The sequence below is a fragment of the Ahaetulla prasina genome, chromosome 1 (genome assembly GCF_028640845.1).
Source record: "Ahaetulla prasina isolate Xishuangbanna chromosome 1, ASM2864084v1, whole genome shotgun sequence".
Classification (NCBI taxonomy): Eukaryota; Metazoa; Chordata; class Lepidosauria; order Squamata; family Colubridae; genus Ahaetulla; species Ahaetulla prasina.
Window position 1 is genome coordinate 369380998 of NC_080539.1, and position 17108 is coordinate 369398105.

The 17108-nt window shown below is 44.3% G+C and overlaps 1 protein-coding gene across 1 annotated transcript in view; it reads left to right on the forward strand.

The window, feature by feature from the left end:
• The window catches only part of MIER2 (MIER family member 2), a 100475-nt gene that overhangs the window by 71181 nt on the left and 12186 nt on the right, over window positions 1-17108 (forward strand). The window contains exons 8-10 of the mRNA XM_058163564.1: window positions 466-617; window positions 3007-3088; window positions 13097-13191. Of these exons, the coding sequence (XP_058019547.1) occupies window positions 466-617; window positions 3007-3088; window positions 13097-13191 (329 nt within the window). The remainder of the gene's footprint in view (window positions 1-465; window positions 618-3006; window positions 3089-13096; window positions 13192-17108) is intronic.

A 17108-nucleotide genomic window follows, 5' to 3' on the forward strand; every position in this document is an offset into this window, starting at 1 on the left:
CTCCTGGTGATTGGCCCAAAGTCACCCAGTTGGCTTTCGTGCCTAAGGTGGAACCAGACTCCCAATCTCCTGCTGATTGGACCAAAGTCACCCACCTTTCATGCCTAAGGTGGGACTAGAACTCACGGTCTCCTGGTGATTGGCCCAAAGTCATCCAGCCGACTTCCATACCTAAGATGGGATTAGAATTCATAGTCTCCTGGTAATTGATCCCAAAATGCCGATTTTCATGCCTATGGTGGAACTAGAACTCACCGCCTCTTGTGATTGGCCTGGCATCACCCAACCAGCTTTCATGCTTAAAGTGGGATTAGAACTCACAATCTCCTGGTTTCTAGGCCAGGACTTTAACCTCTACACTAAAGTCTGGGTTTAGTCTCTCTCTTTCTCTCCCTCTCCCTCTCCCTGTCTCTCTCTCTCTCACACACACACATTCACTCACTGACTCTTTCTTTTTTCACCTAGTCTATGAAAACGATGACCAGTTGCTGTGGGACCCAAATATCCTTCCGGAGAGGGAGGTGGAAGAATTCCTCTTCCGAGCCATCAAGAGGAGATGGGAGGAAGTCTCCAACGCCAGGCTCCCCGATGGAGAGATGGTGAAGGATAACGAACAAGTGAGTTGCTGTGTGGCTAAGGATCCTCCATCACGAGGGAGTGAGGTTGCTGCAAGAAAAATGCTAATGAACGGTAGGAAGATTAATGAATGAGTTACCGTATTTTTCGGAGCATAAGGCGCTCTGGAGTATAAGACGCACCTTAGTTTTGCGGGAGGAAAATAAGAAAAAAAAAATTCTGCCTCTGCCTACCAGCATTCATCTGGCTAGCGTCCTGTCGGCATGTGAGACTGTTTGGAAACTGAAACAGTATTTGCTGTGTGAGCAACAAGGAAGGAGACCGCAAGGAGCCTGGGCGTGGCTTAGGTCAATTGTTCTAAAGCTGCATGCTGTGCTGATCTCTGAAACTGAAACTCCTCTCCTCTGCTTGTGTTTTGCTTGCTGCTGCGAACTCTGACAAGTCCTTGCAGCAAATAGCAAAACAGCCAGGTCAGCTTCAGCACATTATTGCAGCCTGATTCAGCACGAGCAGCTGATTGGCAGGTGGATCGGCCTCCCGGAATACCCCCAGTCAGCTGTTCCAGGCTGCAGGGATTGCCATAGACCAGGGGTCTGCAAACTTGGCTCTTTTAAGACTTGCGGACTTCAACTCCCAGAGTTCCTCAGCCAGCAAAGCTGGGAGTTGAAGTCCACAAGTCTTAAAAGAGCCAAGTTTGCAGATCCCTGCCATAGACCATCGCCTCCTCCGTGCCTCGCGTTTTTGGCTACATCCGGTATATAAGACACACCCAAATTTTCACCCTCTCAGACGGGAAAAAAGTGTGTGCTATATGCCGAAAAATACAGTAATTTAAAAATTATCAAACCTCCCCTCAGTAGAGAAGGATACTACAGCAACCAAAAAAAAAAAAGATTAGCCGGTCTGCGAAGGTGTTTCCGCCCTAACAGTGATTCTTAACTTACATTTGTGCAAAAGACATGCCCAGGTCAGAGAAAGCTTTAGCTATTCGATGCTAAAATTGGCAGGTGTTTAGCTGAGGAAGATGTTACTTAATTGGGTAGTGGAAAGTAAAAAAAAAAAAAAGATAAACCAGCTCACAGAGCACCAAGGACTACACAGATTAACCCTGAGCTACATATATTCCCTTCTCTTGCAGAGAAGGATGTTTCCAAGCCCTGCCAAGATGTCAAGGTCTCCGGCATCGGGTATCACGATGCCAATGGAGGGATCCTTGGTGCTCTCTGAGCTTGGTTGTTTTCATGCAGATGTTTCATTACCCAAAGATATCAGCGCTAGAAGGGAGTGGGAGGTGGAGGAATAGGACATGGAGGAGGAGAGGTGGAGGTGGAGAACATGGAGAGGAGGAAGAGGTGGTGGAGAAGGAGGAGGAGGCCATGGAGGAGGGGTTGGAGGTGGAGGACATTGAGGAGGAGGAGGAGAGGAGAGGAGGTGGAGAAGCAGGACATGGAGGAGGAGGCCATAGAGAGGAGGAGGAGGTGGTGGAGAAGGAGGCGATGGAGGAGGAGGGGAGGTGGACCGACTGAGGAGGGATGGAGGTCATTGAGAAGGAGGAGGGGAGGAGGAGGAGGAGGTGGAGAAGCAGGACATGGAGGAGAAGGTGGCGGTAGACGACATGGAGAGGAGGAGGAGGAGGTGGAGGACATGGAGAGGAGGAGGAGGAGGAGGAGGTGGAGGAGGTGGCCATGGAGGAGGAAGTGGAGGTGGAGGACATGGAGAGGAGGAGGAGGAGAGGAAGTGGAGAACATGGAGGAGGGATGGAGGTGGAGGACATGGAGAGGAGGACATGGAGAGGAGGAGAGGGAGAAGCAGGACATGGAGGAGAAGGTGGAGGTAGAGGACATGGAGAGGAGGAGGAGGTGGAGGTGGAGAACATGAAGAAGGAGAGGAGGAGGTGGAAGAGGAGGACATGGAGAAGGAGAGGAGGTGGAGGACATGGAGGAGGAGGTGGAGGCCATGGAGGAGGAGGAGGAGGAGGAGGAGGTGGAGAAGCAGGACATGGAGGAGAAGGTGGTGGTAGACGACATGGAGAGGAGGAGGAGGAGGTGGAGGACATTCTCTCTTCTTTCTCTCTTTCTATCCTTTAGAGGACATGAAGAAGGAGAGGAGGAGGTGGAAGAGGAGGACATGGAGGAGGATTGGAGGAGAACATGGAGGAGAACAACGTTGGGGGTCCTTGGTGCACCCTGAACTTGGTTGTTTTCTTGCCCACGTTTCTTCATAACGCGCTGCAGCTGAGCTGGGTCCCTCCTCAGCCATTGTTACCCCATAGTCTTTGTGCAGGGTGACAGACAACGAGAAGGTCTCGCTGCTTCTTCCCGTCCCCTTTCCCTGCTCAGGTTCCTGTTTCCCAGCAGCTTCTTTCTTGTCCCCGTAGCCAGAGTTGCTTTTCTGATCACCCGCCTCCCTGTGCGATTCTATCTCCCGCAGGCCCTCTACGAATTGGTGAAATGTAACTTCAACGCAGAAGAAGCTTTGCGGCGACTCCGGTTCAACGTGAAGGTCATTCGAGGTGAGACAGAAGGCATCTTCTTCTATCTTTCTCTTCTTTCTATCCTTTCTCTTCTTTCTGTCTTTCTCTTCTTTCTGTTCTTTCTCTCATTCTCTTCTTTCTATCTCTTCTTTCTATCCTTTCTCTTCTTTCTATCTTTCTCTTCTTTCTATCCTTTCTATCCTTTCTCTTTTTTCTATCATTCTCTTCTTTCTATCCTTTCTCTTCTTTGTTTTTCTTCTTTCTATCATTTCTCTTCTTTCTCTTCTTTCTATCATTCTCTTCTTTCTGTCTTTCTCTTTTTTCTGTTCTTTCTGTTCTTTCTCTCATTCTCTTCTTTCTATCTCTTCTTTCTATCCTTTCTCTTCTTTCTATCCTTTCTATCCTTTCTCTTCTTTCTATCATTCTCTTCTTTCTTTCTCTTCTTTCTATCTCTTCTTTCTATCCTTTCTCTTCTTTCTATCATTCTCCTCTTTCTATCCTTTCTCTTTGTTTTTTTCTTCTTTCTATCATTCTCTTTTTTCTATCATTTCTCTTCTTTCTCTTCTTTCTATCATTCTCTTCTTTCTATCCTTTCTCTTCTTTCTATCATTCTCTTCTTTCTATCCTTTCTCTTCTTTCTTTCTCTTCTTTCTATTTTTCTCTTCTTTCTATCCTTTTTCTTTCTATCATTCTCCTCTTTCTATCCTTTCTCTTCTTTCTGTTTTTTCTTCTTTCTATCATTCTCTTTTTTCTATCATTTCTCTTCTTTCTCTTCTTTCTATCATTCTCTTCTTTCTATCCTTTCTCTTCTTTCTGTCTTTCTCTTCTTTCTGTTCTTTCTCTTCTTTCTATCTCTTCTTTCTATCTTCCTCTTCTTCCTCTTCTTTCTATCATTTCTCTTCTTTCTATTTTTCTCTTCTTTCTGGCTATCTCTTCTTTCTATCCTTTCTCTTCTTTCTTTCTCTCCTTTCTCTTCTTTCTGTCTCTTCTTTCTATCCTTTCTCTTCTTTCTATCATTCTCTTCTTTCTTTCTTTCTCTTCTTTCTATCATTTTTCTTCTTTCTATCCTTTCTCTTCTCTTTCAAACCTGGTGCCCTTGAGGAGAACAGGTAGTCCTCAACTTACAACAGTTCACTTCGTGAGCGTTGGAAGTTGCAACAGCGCTGCATATAGTAATTCGTGACCGTTTTTCACACGTAATCATTGCAGTATCCCCCTGGGTCAGGTGATCAAAATTCAGACTTGGCAACTGACTCATATTTATGACAGTCGCAGTGCCCCGGGGTCAAGGGATCCCCCTTTTGCGACCTTCCTTTTTTTTTTTTTCATAAAAAAGTTTTATTTTTACAATCATATCCAACAGCTCATCCAATGTACAGTTATATACAATTAGTCGGGCTTGCCCAGTCACCACCCCCCTTTTTAACACTCTTCCCTCTTCTACCTTCTTCTACTTTCCAGACCTTCCTCTCCTTCTCTTATCTACATCCTCTCCTCCCTCCACCCTACACCTTCCTTCTCCCTCTTCTACCCCTCTTCCTTCCTCTTCTCCTCTTTCCTACCTCCTACTCTCTCCTCTTTTCTCCCTCCCCACCGTTCTAAAATGGTAACTGGGCAGACCCGACCCTACATTAATTATATTTATGCATCTTCAATAATCCCTGTACATTAACCATCACTCCATCCTCTACCCTCAACCCCCAATTCCCTCCCCCTTTCCCCCCACCCCGACTTCCCAGAACAAAATGCAGGGTATCAAAACTAACAATCATAATCCAAAATAATTCCTAAATTATAATCTCTAGTCACCCCACACATAATCACAGTCACGTGATTCCTTCTTTTGCGACCTTCCGACGAGCAAAGTCAGTGGGGAAGCCAGATTCACTTAACAACCGTGTTCGTAACTTAACTGCAGGGATTCACTTAACAACTGTGGCAAGAAAGGTTGTGAAATGGAGCAAAATTCACTTAACCGTCTCGCTTAGTAACAGAAAATTTGGGCTTAACTGTGGTCGTAAGTCAAGGACTATCTGTACTTATTACATTTAAAGAAACAGTAGCATAAAAGAAATAAAAAAAAGATGTAAAGAGACTTGGTAGATAAAGAATAAAGTGCCACTAAATGAACAAAGCGTTTTCAAATACCACCAAATTTGAATTTCCTTATCTTATTTATTTATTTATTTATTTATTTTCGCATTTGTATACCGCCCTATCTCCCTAGGGACTCAGGGCGGTTCACAGGCAAATAAAAAGGTACATATAAATACAGAATAAAATATCAATTAAAAAACTTATTCCACTTAGCCAAATAATTAAAAAGAACAGTATATATAATAAAACCCATTAAAACCAATATAAATTTAAAATCTAATCCAGTCCTGCGCAGATGAATAAATGTGTTTTAAGCTCGCGGCGGAAGGTTCGGAGGTCCGGAAGTTGACGAAGTCCTGGAGGGAGTTCGTTCCAGAGGGTGGGAGCCCCCACAGAGAAGGCCCTTCCCCTGGGTGTCGCCAAACGGCACTGCCTGGCTGACGGTAATCTCATTAATTGATTACTGACATGTAAAGAACTAGGTTTCTTATATCATTGTAACTAGAAATCTCAAGTTATTAATATTATAAGAACATTCATATTCATCTAGGCGGTTGATATTGGAGCATAGATCTTTTTAACATTTATACTGCATTGGGTTCTGTTAATCTGGATTAAATGTTGATATGTATTGCTAGTCCATGTATGCTATGCCCTACACTAAATAAATAAATAAATACTGGTAAAACTACTATTCGTACAGGTAGTCCTCAACTTACGACCACAGTGTAGTCCAACATTTCTGTTGCTAAAGTGAGACATTGGTTAAGTGAGCCCTCCCCCATTTTACAACCTTTCTTGCCATAGTTGTTAAGCGAATCACTGCAGTCGTTAAGTTAGTCACATAGTTGTTAAGTGAAACCGGCTTCCTCATTGTTGTTGTGTCTCGTCCAATCTCACCTCAGCCGGGGCCTTCTTATCTGCTTCCGAACACGGAGGAATGTCCTAGTATGCCTCCAGCCCCCAGCCCTGGCTCCATGCCCAGACAGGCTGAAGAGGAGGAAATACCTCCAGCCCCCAGCTCTGGCTCCATGCCCAGGCAAACGGAGCAACTAGACCCCTCCCCCTCCTCCACAGCATGTGAGCCTGAGGGAGGTCAATTGCCAACAGCTGCAGACTGGAGTGACCCTCGCTTCAGAAGACTTGATAGGCGGAGGCAACAGAAGGAAGGGAGGGGCAGGCCTGGATAAGTGCTGAGTCATGGAGCCACACCCCATGGCCTATATAAAGGACCTGCTTTCTGGCATTCTCTGAGTCAGGCAAAGTCTAAACATATCTTGCTGAAGTCACTTTCTGGTCTCCTGCCTGCCCTGAGGACTTTGCTAGGACTTTGGCAGAGCTGCAGAGGCACGCCTGATTCGGATTTCCCTGACCCGGCCGTCAGCGGAGGAGTGGGACACGACAATTGTCTTTGCTTGTCAGAAGGCCGGGGGGGGGGGTCACCTGACCCCGGGACGCTGCAACCGTCATAAATATGAGCCAGTTTTCAAGCGTCTGAATTTTGATCACTTGACCCACGGGGATATTGCAATGATTACACATGTGTGAAAAAAGAACATCAGTCACTTTTTTTCAGTGACGTAACTTTGAACGGTCATTTAATGAACTGTTGTTAAATAGAGAACTACCTGTATTTCTTTAAAAGGAAAAGAATAGAAAGGAAAGGGAGGGGAGGGGGGTCGGAATTGAAAAAAGAAAAGAGAAAAAATTTGATTAAAGGTAAAGGTTAGCCATGGATCAATTTCACCCCTGAGCAGAGTTTTAAACCTGGGTCTCCAGTTTAATCTCAGCCCTTAATGTGAAAAGAAGGGCTGCTGGATTAACGAAAGACCCAGCCTGCCCAAGACGTGGTTGAAAGCATTGGCAGCACAGAGCCCGTCAATCCCAATGTCCAGGTGGACAAGAGTTAATAAAGAATTAATTAAGGGAGGGTTTGAACACCTCACCGAGCCTTATTACACTTACCTCTGAGACATCATCCAAACCAGAATGATTTGGATTAAGATGGATTAAGATGGAGAATATTGGCTACATTATCAAGCCATGCTTTGTTTTAGATTTAGAGCCTCTAAATCATCGTCTACGTCTGACGATGGAGGTTAAATTTCCTCTTCCAGCTTCTATATGACAGAATAACAGAGTTGGAAGGGACCTTGGAGGTCTTCTAGTCCAACCCCCTGCTCAAGCAGGAAATCCTATACCATTTCAGACCAATGCTTGTCCAATCTCTTCTTAAAATCCTCCTGTGTTGGAGCACCCACAACTTCTGGAGGCAAGTTGTTCTGCTGATGAATTGTTCTGTCAGGAAATTTCTCCTTAGTTCTAGGTTGCTTCTCTCCTTGATTAGTTTCCATCCGTTGCTTCTTGTCCTGCCTTCAGGTGCTTTGGAGAATAGCTTGACTCCCTCTTCTTTCTGGCAACCCCTCAAACTTTGGAACATTTGCTACCATGCCACCCCCTAGTTCTCCTTTTTTGACTGCACTAAAATTCCCAATTCCAGAAATCATTCATTGTTTAAGTCTCCAGTCCCTTAATAGACATAGCAATAAGACTTACACAGTAGTGGCCAAAATTGTGGAAACCTTTTGGTATTTTCTAAAAACTAAAAACTTTTTTGGGGAGTAGTACCATAAAATTATATATCAATGGAAAGATGATTTAATCAAGAATGTAATGCAATATCTTTTATGAAGGACTTGCTATTAGAATAGCAATTACAGTATGAAGAAGAAAAGTGAAACACGTAGAAAAAACGAGATATACAAAAATTTATCACCGTAGAAAAAACGAGAGATACAAAAATGTCAGTTAATACTTAGTTGGGTAACCTTTAGCATGAATTACGGCCTTACAATGTCTTCCCATGGAGTGAACCAAGTCTTTTAGTCCTGCAGCTGTTATAGTGTGAAACCAAGATTGAATGATGGCTTCTATTAACTGGGATTTATTGCTGGGTCACTTCTGACTAACATATTTCTTTAGTCGGCTCCATAGATTTTTCAATTGGGTTAAAAGGTCTGCCATTCCAGCAGTGGAATAGGATTATCTTGAAACTCCCCAAAAAAAGTGATGTTATTAGCCATCCAATCTCAAAAATACACTTTTCCCAAAAGGTTTCCACAATTTTGGCCGCTACAGTATACCACTTCACAGTGCTTTGCAGCCCCCTCTAAGCAGTTTACAGAGTCAGCATATGAAGACCTTGAGAATAGGGAGAGGAAGACTAGCGCACAAAGCAGTAGCATTTCTCCCTTCTGTGGCCTATTTTACAAGTAGTCCTTAACTTACGACCACCATGGAGCCTGTCTGTTACAGTCATAGCTTGTGACCTCTCTAAGCCGGGTTGATCACATAACCAACTTGATTTTACTCCCTTTTTTTTTGCAACGGTTCTTAAGTGAACTCATGGTTCACTGTGGGCTGGTGTTGCGGAAAACTGGACGTAACTGCCGGGCTTCGGCAAAACCATCATCAAATGCACTCACGTGAGCTGTAACTTTTTTTGGTTTTTTTTGGTAAAAAGTGTTTTATTTATTTTATTTTTTTAAAAAAAAGATAAAAAATCATTTTTGAACAGAATATCAGACAGGTACATCATTAAACATAGTTCAGATTTCACACACACACACCCATTGTATTACATCTAATATATTTCGTTTCCCCTCTTAAAAAATTATTATTATTTGCACATGTCTTTCAAAAAATTTGTTCCATCCCCCCTTTTTTAAAACCTAAATTTAAATCGAGTCTAGTCCCCATATTTAATTTTCTCTTATATATCATTTCAGTTTCAATTTCATATTTAAGATGATTCTCTTAGTTTCCCCAAAACATCACAAATCTCAGCTTTTCTATCGTATTTTTTTTATTGAAAAAGTTTTAAGAAACAAAAACATTTTCCCCCTTCCCCCCCTCTACAAAACCCCCTTCCCTCCTCCCTTCACCACCACCACCCCCCCCCCGGCTTCCCGGGTCAATCACAAGGTTTTGTTATACATAAACCAAACATAGAGTAAAATTTTCCCTTCTAATCCAATTAACCTCATCCAAATCTTTTCATTTCCCAACCCCCCATTACATAAAATAATACTTGATATAATACTGAATAATAATAATTATTCAAAGGCAATCTGATATTTCTAGCGTATTTTTAAATCAGAGGTCAGCTATCTAAACCTTTCTTAAAGTTGCCTTGCACCCACATAGACATATCCATCTTACCTGGGAGTGTCCTGAGATCACAGGAACAATCCCCTCTTATCATCTTCCTCTGCCTCTAGGTAACATATGCCTAACAGTTTCCATATAATCAATTCTCAATAAAAAACATACAGATTTAAAGGGGCAAGTACTTTGAACGGTCACTAAACGAACGGTTTTAAGTCGAGGCCAGCCTGTCTGTTACAGCTGACAGTTGTTATTAAAGTAGACAGGCCACTGAGGAAGGCAGTTAGAAGTAGAAATAATTCTCAGTAACCTAATGTGCGCGCGGCTTATTTGTGGTAAAGGGTAAATACAGGTAGTCCCCAACTTACAACCGCAATTGTGCCCAAAATTTATGTTGCTAAATGAGAAATTTATTAAGTGAGTTTTGCCCCCCCATTTTACGACTTTTCTTGCCACATTTGTTAAGTGAATCACTGCAGTTGTTAAATTAGTAAGACGGTTGTTAAGTGAATCTGGCTTCCCCGATTAACATCGCTGGTCAGAAGGTCGCAAAAGGGGATCACGTGATCCCGGGACACTGCAACTGTCATAAACGTTGTCAAAGTCAGTTGTCAAGCATCCGAATGTAATTCACATGACAGTGGGGATGCTGTAACGGTCGTAAGTGTGAAACATGGTTATAAGTCACTTTTTTTTTAGTGCCCGGGTAACTTTAAACGGTCACTAAGCAAACTATTGTAAGTCGAGGACTACATGCACTTGAAACAGTTCATTTTGTGAACGTTGAAAGATACAACGGTATTTATATTCAAAATAAGTATCAGATAAAAAAATATCGAATAGCATATGAGTAAATTTAGGAAATATTTTGTATTAGATATATTTCTGAAGGAGAGGGGAATTGAGAGTGTGATTAAGTGTGGAGTGACTAGAGATTATAATTTAGGAATTATTTTGGATTATGATTGTTAGTTTTGACACCCCACATTTTGTTCTGGGAAGTCAGGGTGGGGGGTAAGGGGGAGGGGAACTGGGGGGGGGTTTGAGGGTAGAGATGGAGTGATGGTTAATGTACAGGGATTATTGAAGATGTATAAATATAATTAATGTAGGGTCGGGTCTGCCCAGTTACCATTTTAGAATGGTGGGGAGGGAGAAAAGAGAGAGTAGGAGGTAGGAAAGAGGAGAAGAGGAAGGAAGAGGAGTAGAAGAGGGAGAAGGAAGGTGTAGGGTGGAGGGAGGAGAGGATGTAGATAAGAGAAGGAGAGGAAGGTCTGGAAAGTAGAAGAAGGTAGAAGAGGGAAGAGTGTTAAAAAGGGTGGTGGTGACTGGGCAAGCCCGACTAATTGTATATAACTGTACATTGGATGAATTATTTGATATGATTGTAAAAATAAAACTTTAAAAAAAATAAAAAGATACAACGGTATTGAAAAGCACGATTTATGACCGATTTTCACATTTCCAACCATTACAGCCTCCCCATGATCACCTGATCAAAAATTCAGAATCCTTGGCAACCGGCTCGTATTTACGACGGCTGCAGTGTCCTGGGGTCACGTGGTTCCTCCTTTTGTGACCTTCTGACAAGCAAAGTCAGTGGGGAAGCCGGATTCGCTGAACGACCGTGTTACTAACTTAACAGCCCGTAGTGATTCACTTAACCGCTGTGGCAAGAAAAGTTGTAAAATGGGGCAAAGCTAAACAAACGTCCCGCTTAACAACAGACATTTGGGGCTTGTCGTAAGTCGAGGACTAGCTGCAATCCGGTTGCTAGAATTCTTGTGCCCTCTCCTCTCCCTCTCAGTAGATCTCGCTAAGCAGCTCCTGCGTGGCTCGTGCGCTTTGTGCGAAAGTCCAAGAACAGAGCGTTTCCAAGGCAGTCCTGCGTCTCCTGCCTTGAAAGGAAGAATCGTGGATCAGCGATCGATGCAACAATTAAATGCAGTCACTTCCAATAAAGTCAAGATCTCATTGCAGAACGATCCGGCAAGACCAGATGAAAATACCTGTCAGGGCTCGGGGATTGAAGCATATTTCTCCTTTTAAAAAAAAAAAAAAAAATCTGCCTCAATTATTGAACAGTTTAAAAAAAAAAAACCTGCATGGAGGACTCTAATTTCTAAAAGTTTAGGAAAAATCTTTTTTCTTTATAGAGGATATCTATCTATCATCTATCTATCTTATCTTTCAATCTATATCTACCTACCTACCTAAGATAGATAGATAGATGTGTGTGTGTGTGTGTGTATGTATATGTATGTAAGTCTTGGCATATTCGGGTCTTTTCCCGTGTAAGGTCGAGAGTATCTTGGCGACGTTTCGATGAGGTCTCACTCATCATCTTCAGGCTGGTGCATTCAGATTCGTGCTTGTGTGAGCAAAGCATGGTTGGAGCTGCCGTCTCTATAAATACTGGTGGGGAGGTGGGGAGTATTGCTGTGAGCGGGTTGGTGTATGTGTGTGTGTGTGTATATGTGTGTGTATATGTGTGTGTGTGTGTGTGTGTGTGTGTGTGTATGTAGGTCTTTGGTTATTCGGGTTTTCTCCCGCGTAAAATTGGAAATATCTTGGCGACGTTTCGACGAAGTCTCATTCGTCATCTTCAGGCTTCAGCTTTGTGCTTCTGGGAGCAAGAAGCACGAAGCTGAAGCCTGAAGATGACGAATGAGACTTCGTCGAAACGTCACCAAGACACTTCCAATTTTACGTGGGAGAAAACCCGAATAACCAAAGACCACCCACGAAAACCTCAGAAAACATGTATATGTATATGTATATCCTTCCTTCCTTCTACTTAGTTACTTACTTTCTTTCTTCCTTACTTCCTTCCTTACTTTTTCTTTCTTTCCTTCCTTCCACGCTCCCTCCCTCTTTCCTTCCTTCCTCCCTTCCTCCTTTCTTTCTTTTTTTCTTTCTTCCTCTCTTTCTTTCTTTCTTTCTTTCTTTCTTTCTTTCTTTCTTTCTTTCTTTCTTTCTTTCTTTCTTTCTTTCTTTCTTTCTTTCTTTCTTTCTTTCTTGTGGGCCACAGTTAAACCCAAAATTTCTTTTGCTAAGAGAGACAGTTGTTAAGTCACGTTTTGCCCCCATTTGATCACCTTTCTGGCCCCAGTTGTTAAGTGAATCACTGAAGCTGTTAAGTGAATCACGTCGTTCTGATGAGAGTCTGGCTTCCCCATTGACTTTGCTTGTCAGAAGGTCGCAAAAGGGGAGAATCACATGACCCCGGGGCACTGCAACCATCATAAATATGAGTCACTTGCCAAGCATCTGAATTTTGATCACGTGACCCTGGGGGATCCTGCAACAGTTGTTTGAACAATGGCCATAAGTCACTTTTATCAGTGCCGTTGTAACTTTGAACAGTCACTTTAAAAAAACACTGTTGTAAGTCGAGAACTACCTGTACGAAGATGACCATAGAGACAGACTGCATCTACTGTCAGTAAAATGTGACTTTAGGACAAGAAAATAAGAGGAAAAAAAGCTTGTTTGTCCTACTTTGATTCTTTTTTATGGCTTTTAAGATTCTGCTCTTATAACCTATTGCAGGGGTCTCCAACCTTGGCAACTTTAAACTTGGAGGACTTCAACTCCCAGAATTCCCCAACCAGCTTTGCTTTGCTAGCTGGGGAATTCTGGGAGTTGAAGTCCTCCAAGCTTAAAGTTGCCAAGGTTGGAGACCCGTGACCTATAGCAATAAAGTCGAATTCTCGTATTTCTAGTCCGGCCTACTTTGAAGGGCTGACATTCTGTTCCTGATTGCTTCTCTCCCCCTTACAGATGAGCTCTGTGCCTGGAGCGAAGAAGAATGCAGGAACTTTGAACATGGATTCCGGGTGCATGGAAAAAACTTCCACCTTATTCAAGCCAACAAGGTAATTTTAAAGTCACCCACTTTCAAAACCAGCCAGGTACCTGTAGCTTCTCCGCGAATCCTAAGCAGGATCATGGCTCCGTTGCAAAGGCAAGAGAGGAAAAGGCGAGGTTGCAGGAGTCTGACTTCCCTTCTTACCAGAGGTGGTAATTCAGCTGGTTCAGACCGGTTCAAGCAAACCGGTAGCGGAGATCGCGGCTCGGCCCGCCCCACGCCTACCCACCGTGGTGCTATGCCGTCCTGTTTAGGCACGTTTTGAGGTCGGCCGTAAGCATGCGAACAAAAAGCATGTGCAAAAAAGCCGAGCACATGCATGAAAGGTGTGTGCAAAGAGAGCGGGCGGGCGGGGTGAACAAAATGTGAAATCCACTCCTGCTTCTTACCCCTTGTTACAGTGGTGGGTTTCAAAAAATTTTACTACCGGTTCTGTGGGTATGGCTTGGTGAGCGTGGCGGGGGAAGGATACTGTTCCATTCCCACTCCAGGGGAAAGATACTGTAAAATCTCCATTCCCACTCCAGGGGAAGGATACTGTAAAATTTCCATTCCCACCCCACTCCAGCGAAAGGTTACTGCAAAATCCCCATTTCCTCCTGATCATCTGGGACTCGGGAGGCAGAGAATAGACGGAGGCAGGGCCAGTCAGAATTTTTACTACCGGTTCTCCGAACGACTCAAAATTTCCGCTACCGGTTCTCCAGAACTGGTCAGAACCAGTTGAACCTGCTGAGACCCACCTCTGCCTTGTTACCTTCTTGCATAGCCTGGCAAGTTTAGGCATCATGATGACAATTTAGACCAAGGATGCTCAATCTTGGCAAGTTTAAGACCTGTGGCCTTCAACTCCCAGAATCCCCCAGGCAGTCACGGAGGTCCCTGTGGATTTTACTCCACTAGTCATAGCCAACTCTAGGGGTGATGCTCATCTCTGTTTCAAGGCCATTGAGCTAGCACCGTGCGCAGACATGTCCATGGTCGTGACGTCACAGAGCACTGTTTAACTTCCCACCGAAGTGGTACCTATTTATCTACTCGCATTTTCATGCTTTTGAACTGCTACCGTGTTTCTCTGAAAAAACGACCCACCCCAATAATAAGCCCAACCCTAAGTTTGGGGGGTGGGCCTAATATTCCCCCCCCCGAAAATAACCCTGGGGGGGATGGGCGTGGCCAGCACGAGGGGGGCAACTGTCTGGCTGCAGCTCCAGCCCGCTGGCCCCTTGGGGCAGCGCAAATACCACTTTTGCCCTTCTCTTTCTGGGCACAGCTTCTGCTTGTTGGGCTTCCCCAAAGCTGGCAGTTCCGCGGCCAGGTGCTTTGCTTTTTCCCTCTTTTTGGGAGGCTCGCGGGAGGCTTTTTGGTGAATGGGAGGAAAATGGGGAGGGGGGTTTCCTACCTGCCATCCTTCCCTCCTATTCCTAGAACAGAAACAGAAACCATATTGTCACTTTAAATGTACACTAATCGGCATACATTAAAATGAAATTTCGTTGCATTCAGCTCGCAAAAGTCAACCATTATACATATACTCACATATATGACGCAGAGAGACATCACAATCTAATGGCTGTAAGTCGAGGACTACGCTGTTACCTTTCTCACCGAAGTGGTACCTATTTATCTACTCGCATTTGCATGATTTCGAATGGCTAGGTTGGCAGGGGCTGGGATGAAAAATGGGAGCTCACCCCATTGTGCAGCACTCGGGTCTCAAACCTGGACTGTCGGCTTTCCAGCTGATAAGCCCAGCGTCTTAACTGCTGAGCTATCGTGCCGCCCTACTTATATGTAGACCCTGCCTTATTTATCTTCTAAACCAGCGGTCACGAACCGGTGGTCCATGGACCATTGGTGGTCCGTGAGAAAATTTTGGAGGTCCGCAGAAAAATTATTTGCATTTTTTATATTGCACTAAATCAGGAGTCCTCAAACTATCGTCCCTGGGACGGATATGTGCAGTGAACATTTGTGTTACTGCACAGAGTCTCCCCCTTTGGGATCTTTTTGTGTGGGTCGGAGGGGGCAGAAATTCCAACTTGGGGTCTGCTTCAGCCTCCTGGTGCTGGGCTTTGGGTGAAGGCTGGAGGGAAGCGCTGCTGGTGGCGAAGAGCCGGAGAGCCTCGTTCCAGTGGACTGCATCATGGCCTGGAACTGGCGACCATCTCAGCCCACTGAGCCTCCAGATGCCAGTATCTGGCCTTGCACTTCAGCAGGTCTTCTCTCTGCTTGGAAAACCTATCCTCCTAGTCCTCAGTGAGGTGCTTCTGCTGAGCCTCCTTTTCAGCTAGATCCAATTTGAACTGAGCTGTTTTGCCAACTCTTTCTCGTGGTGGCTGCTTAGCTCCAAAAACTGCTTCCTGTTGGGACCCTAAGGAGCCCAGGCAGGCAGGCAAGGAGTGGCTGGGAAAGAGAGGGGTGAATTGAGGACAGCGAGGTGCCCCTCGACATGAGTGACATCAAGTTGGCCAAGCCCACCCAGCCACATGACCACCTAGCCACGCCCACCCAACCGGTCATTAGGCAGATCATATTAGTGGTCCACGGGATTTAAAATTATGAATTTAGTGATCCCTGAAGTCCTGAAGTCCCCATTCTAAACCCAGGCTATATTGTTAAAGGAAACATTTGGCCACTAGAGGTAATGAGTGAATTGAGTTTATCCTCTTTATTTAATTTTTGGGTTTGATGGTAAAGCCTTTTATTGTTGTGTATCGCTGAACACCCTTCAGGATTGGGGTGGATTATAAGTATTGCAGATTTTTTTTTTAAAAACCACATTCATTTATCTCAATCTGTCCTGTTCTGTTCTTTAGCCCCAGAGGCTTCCAAAGTGGTTTTCGTGGCTATAGCAGCTCACGCTAAACCTGATTTAACAAACCACGGCTGCTGCTATTCATTTATTGTTTATCGATTGTGGTAATTTGCATGCTGACTACTTGTCAAGACGGTGGACATTAAAATATTAAACCTTATATTGGTAGTCCTCAATTTACAGCCATTTGTTTAATGACTGAAGTTGCAACAGCACTGAAAAAAAGTGACTTACGATCGTTTTTCGCACTTACGACCATTGCAGCATCCCCATGGCCCTGTGATCCAAATTCAGATGTTTGACAGCTGGCTTGTATTTATGACGGTTGCCGTGTCCCGGGGTCACGTGATCCCCTTTTGCGACCTTCTGACGACCGTGTCGCTAACTTCACAACAGCAGGGATTCCCGTAACCACTTTGGCAAAGAAAAGCCGTAAAGTGGGCCAAAACTCACTTAACGGCTGTCTCTCTTAGCAAGGGAAAATTTGGGCTTCATTGCAGTAGTAAGCCCGAGGACAAACCATATAACAGAACGCCAAATTAGAATACAGGTAGCCCTTGACGTACGACCGTAACGGAGCCTGCCTGATACAGTCAGAAGTTGGGATAGTCATCAACCAGGTCACCACAAGCCTTTCAAAGACTCACCTCCTTATACTGATCCTTGTACCTTATCAAGGCTTCAGGAGGATCTCCATACCTGCGTGGTATGAAGAGAAAGTACATTTTAAAGCAGAGGTGTTCTGTTTCCCTCCCCCCAATACTCCCAGCAAAGAGTCAGTCAGAGGCCTCCTTTTCTCCTTTTATTTACATAGATATATGTCCTGGCCACGTCTACCCACGGGCCTGCCAAGTTTCTGGAGATAACGAGGAAATTATAGATAAGGCCAAAATTACTCACGAATATATTCTTCCCTCCATTGATACAGTTTGCCTGCGCAAATTCATTGCTTTGTCCAAGACAAAAAAACCAGGAAGTCCCGCCTCCTATTTATAGTCTCTGCAGATGTCACTGCATGACAATTATGACTTGGCTTTATCCCAACGCTGCTTCTGCTGCGCGCGCCGGTCACGCCTGCGCAGCCTTGCATCACTCCAAAACTGTTC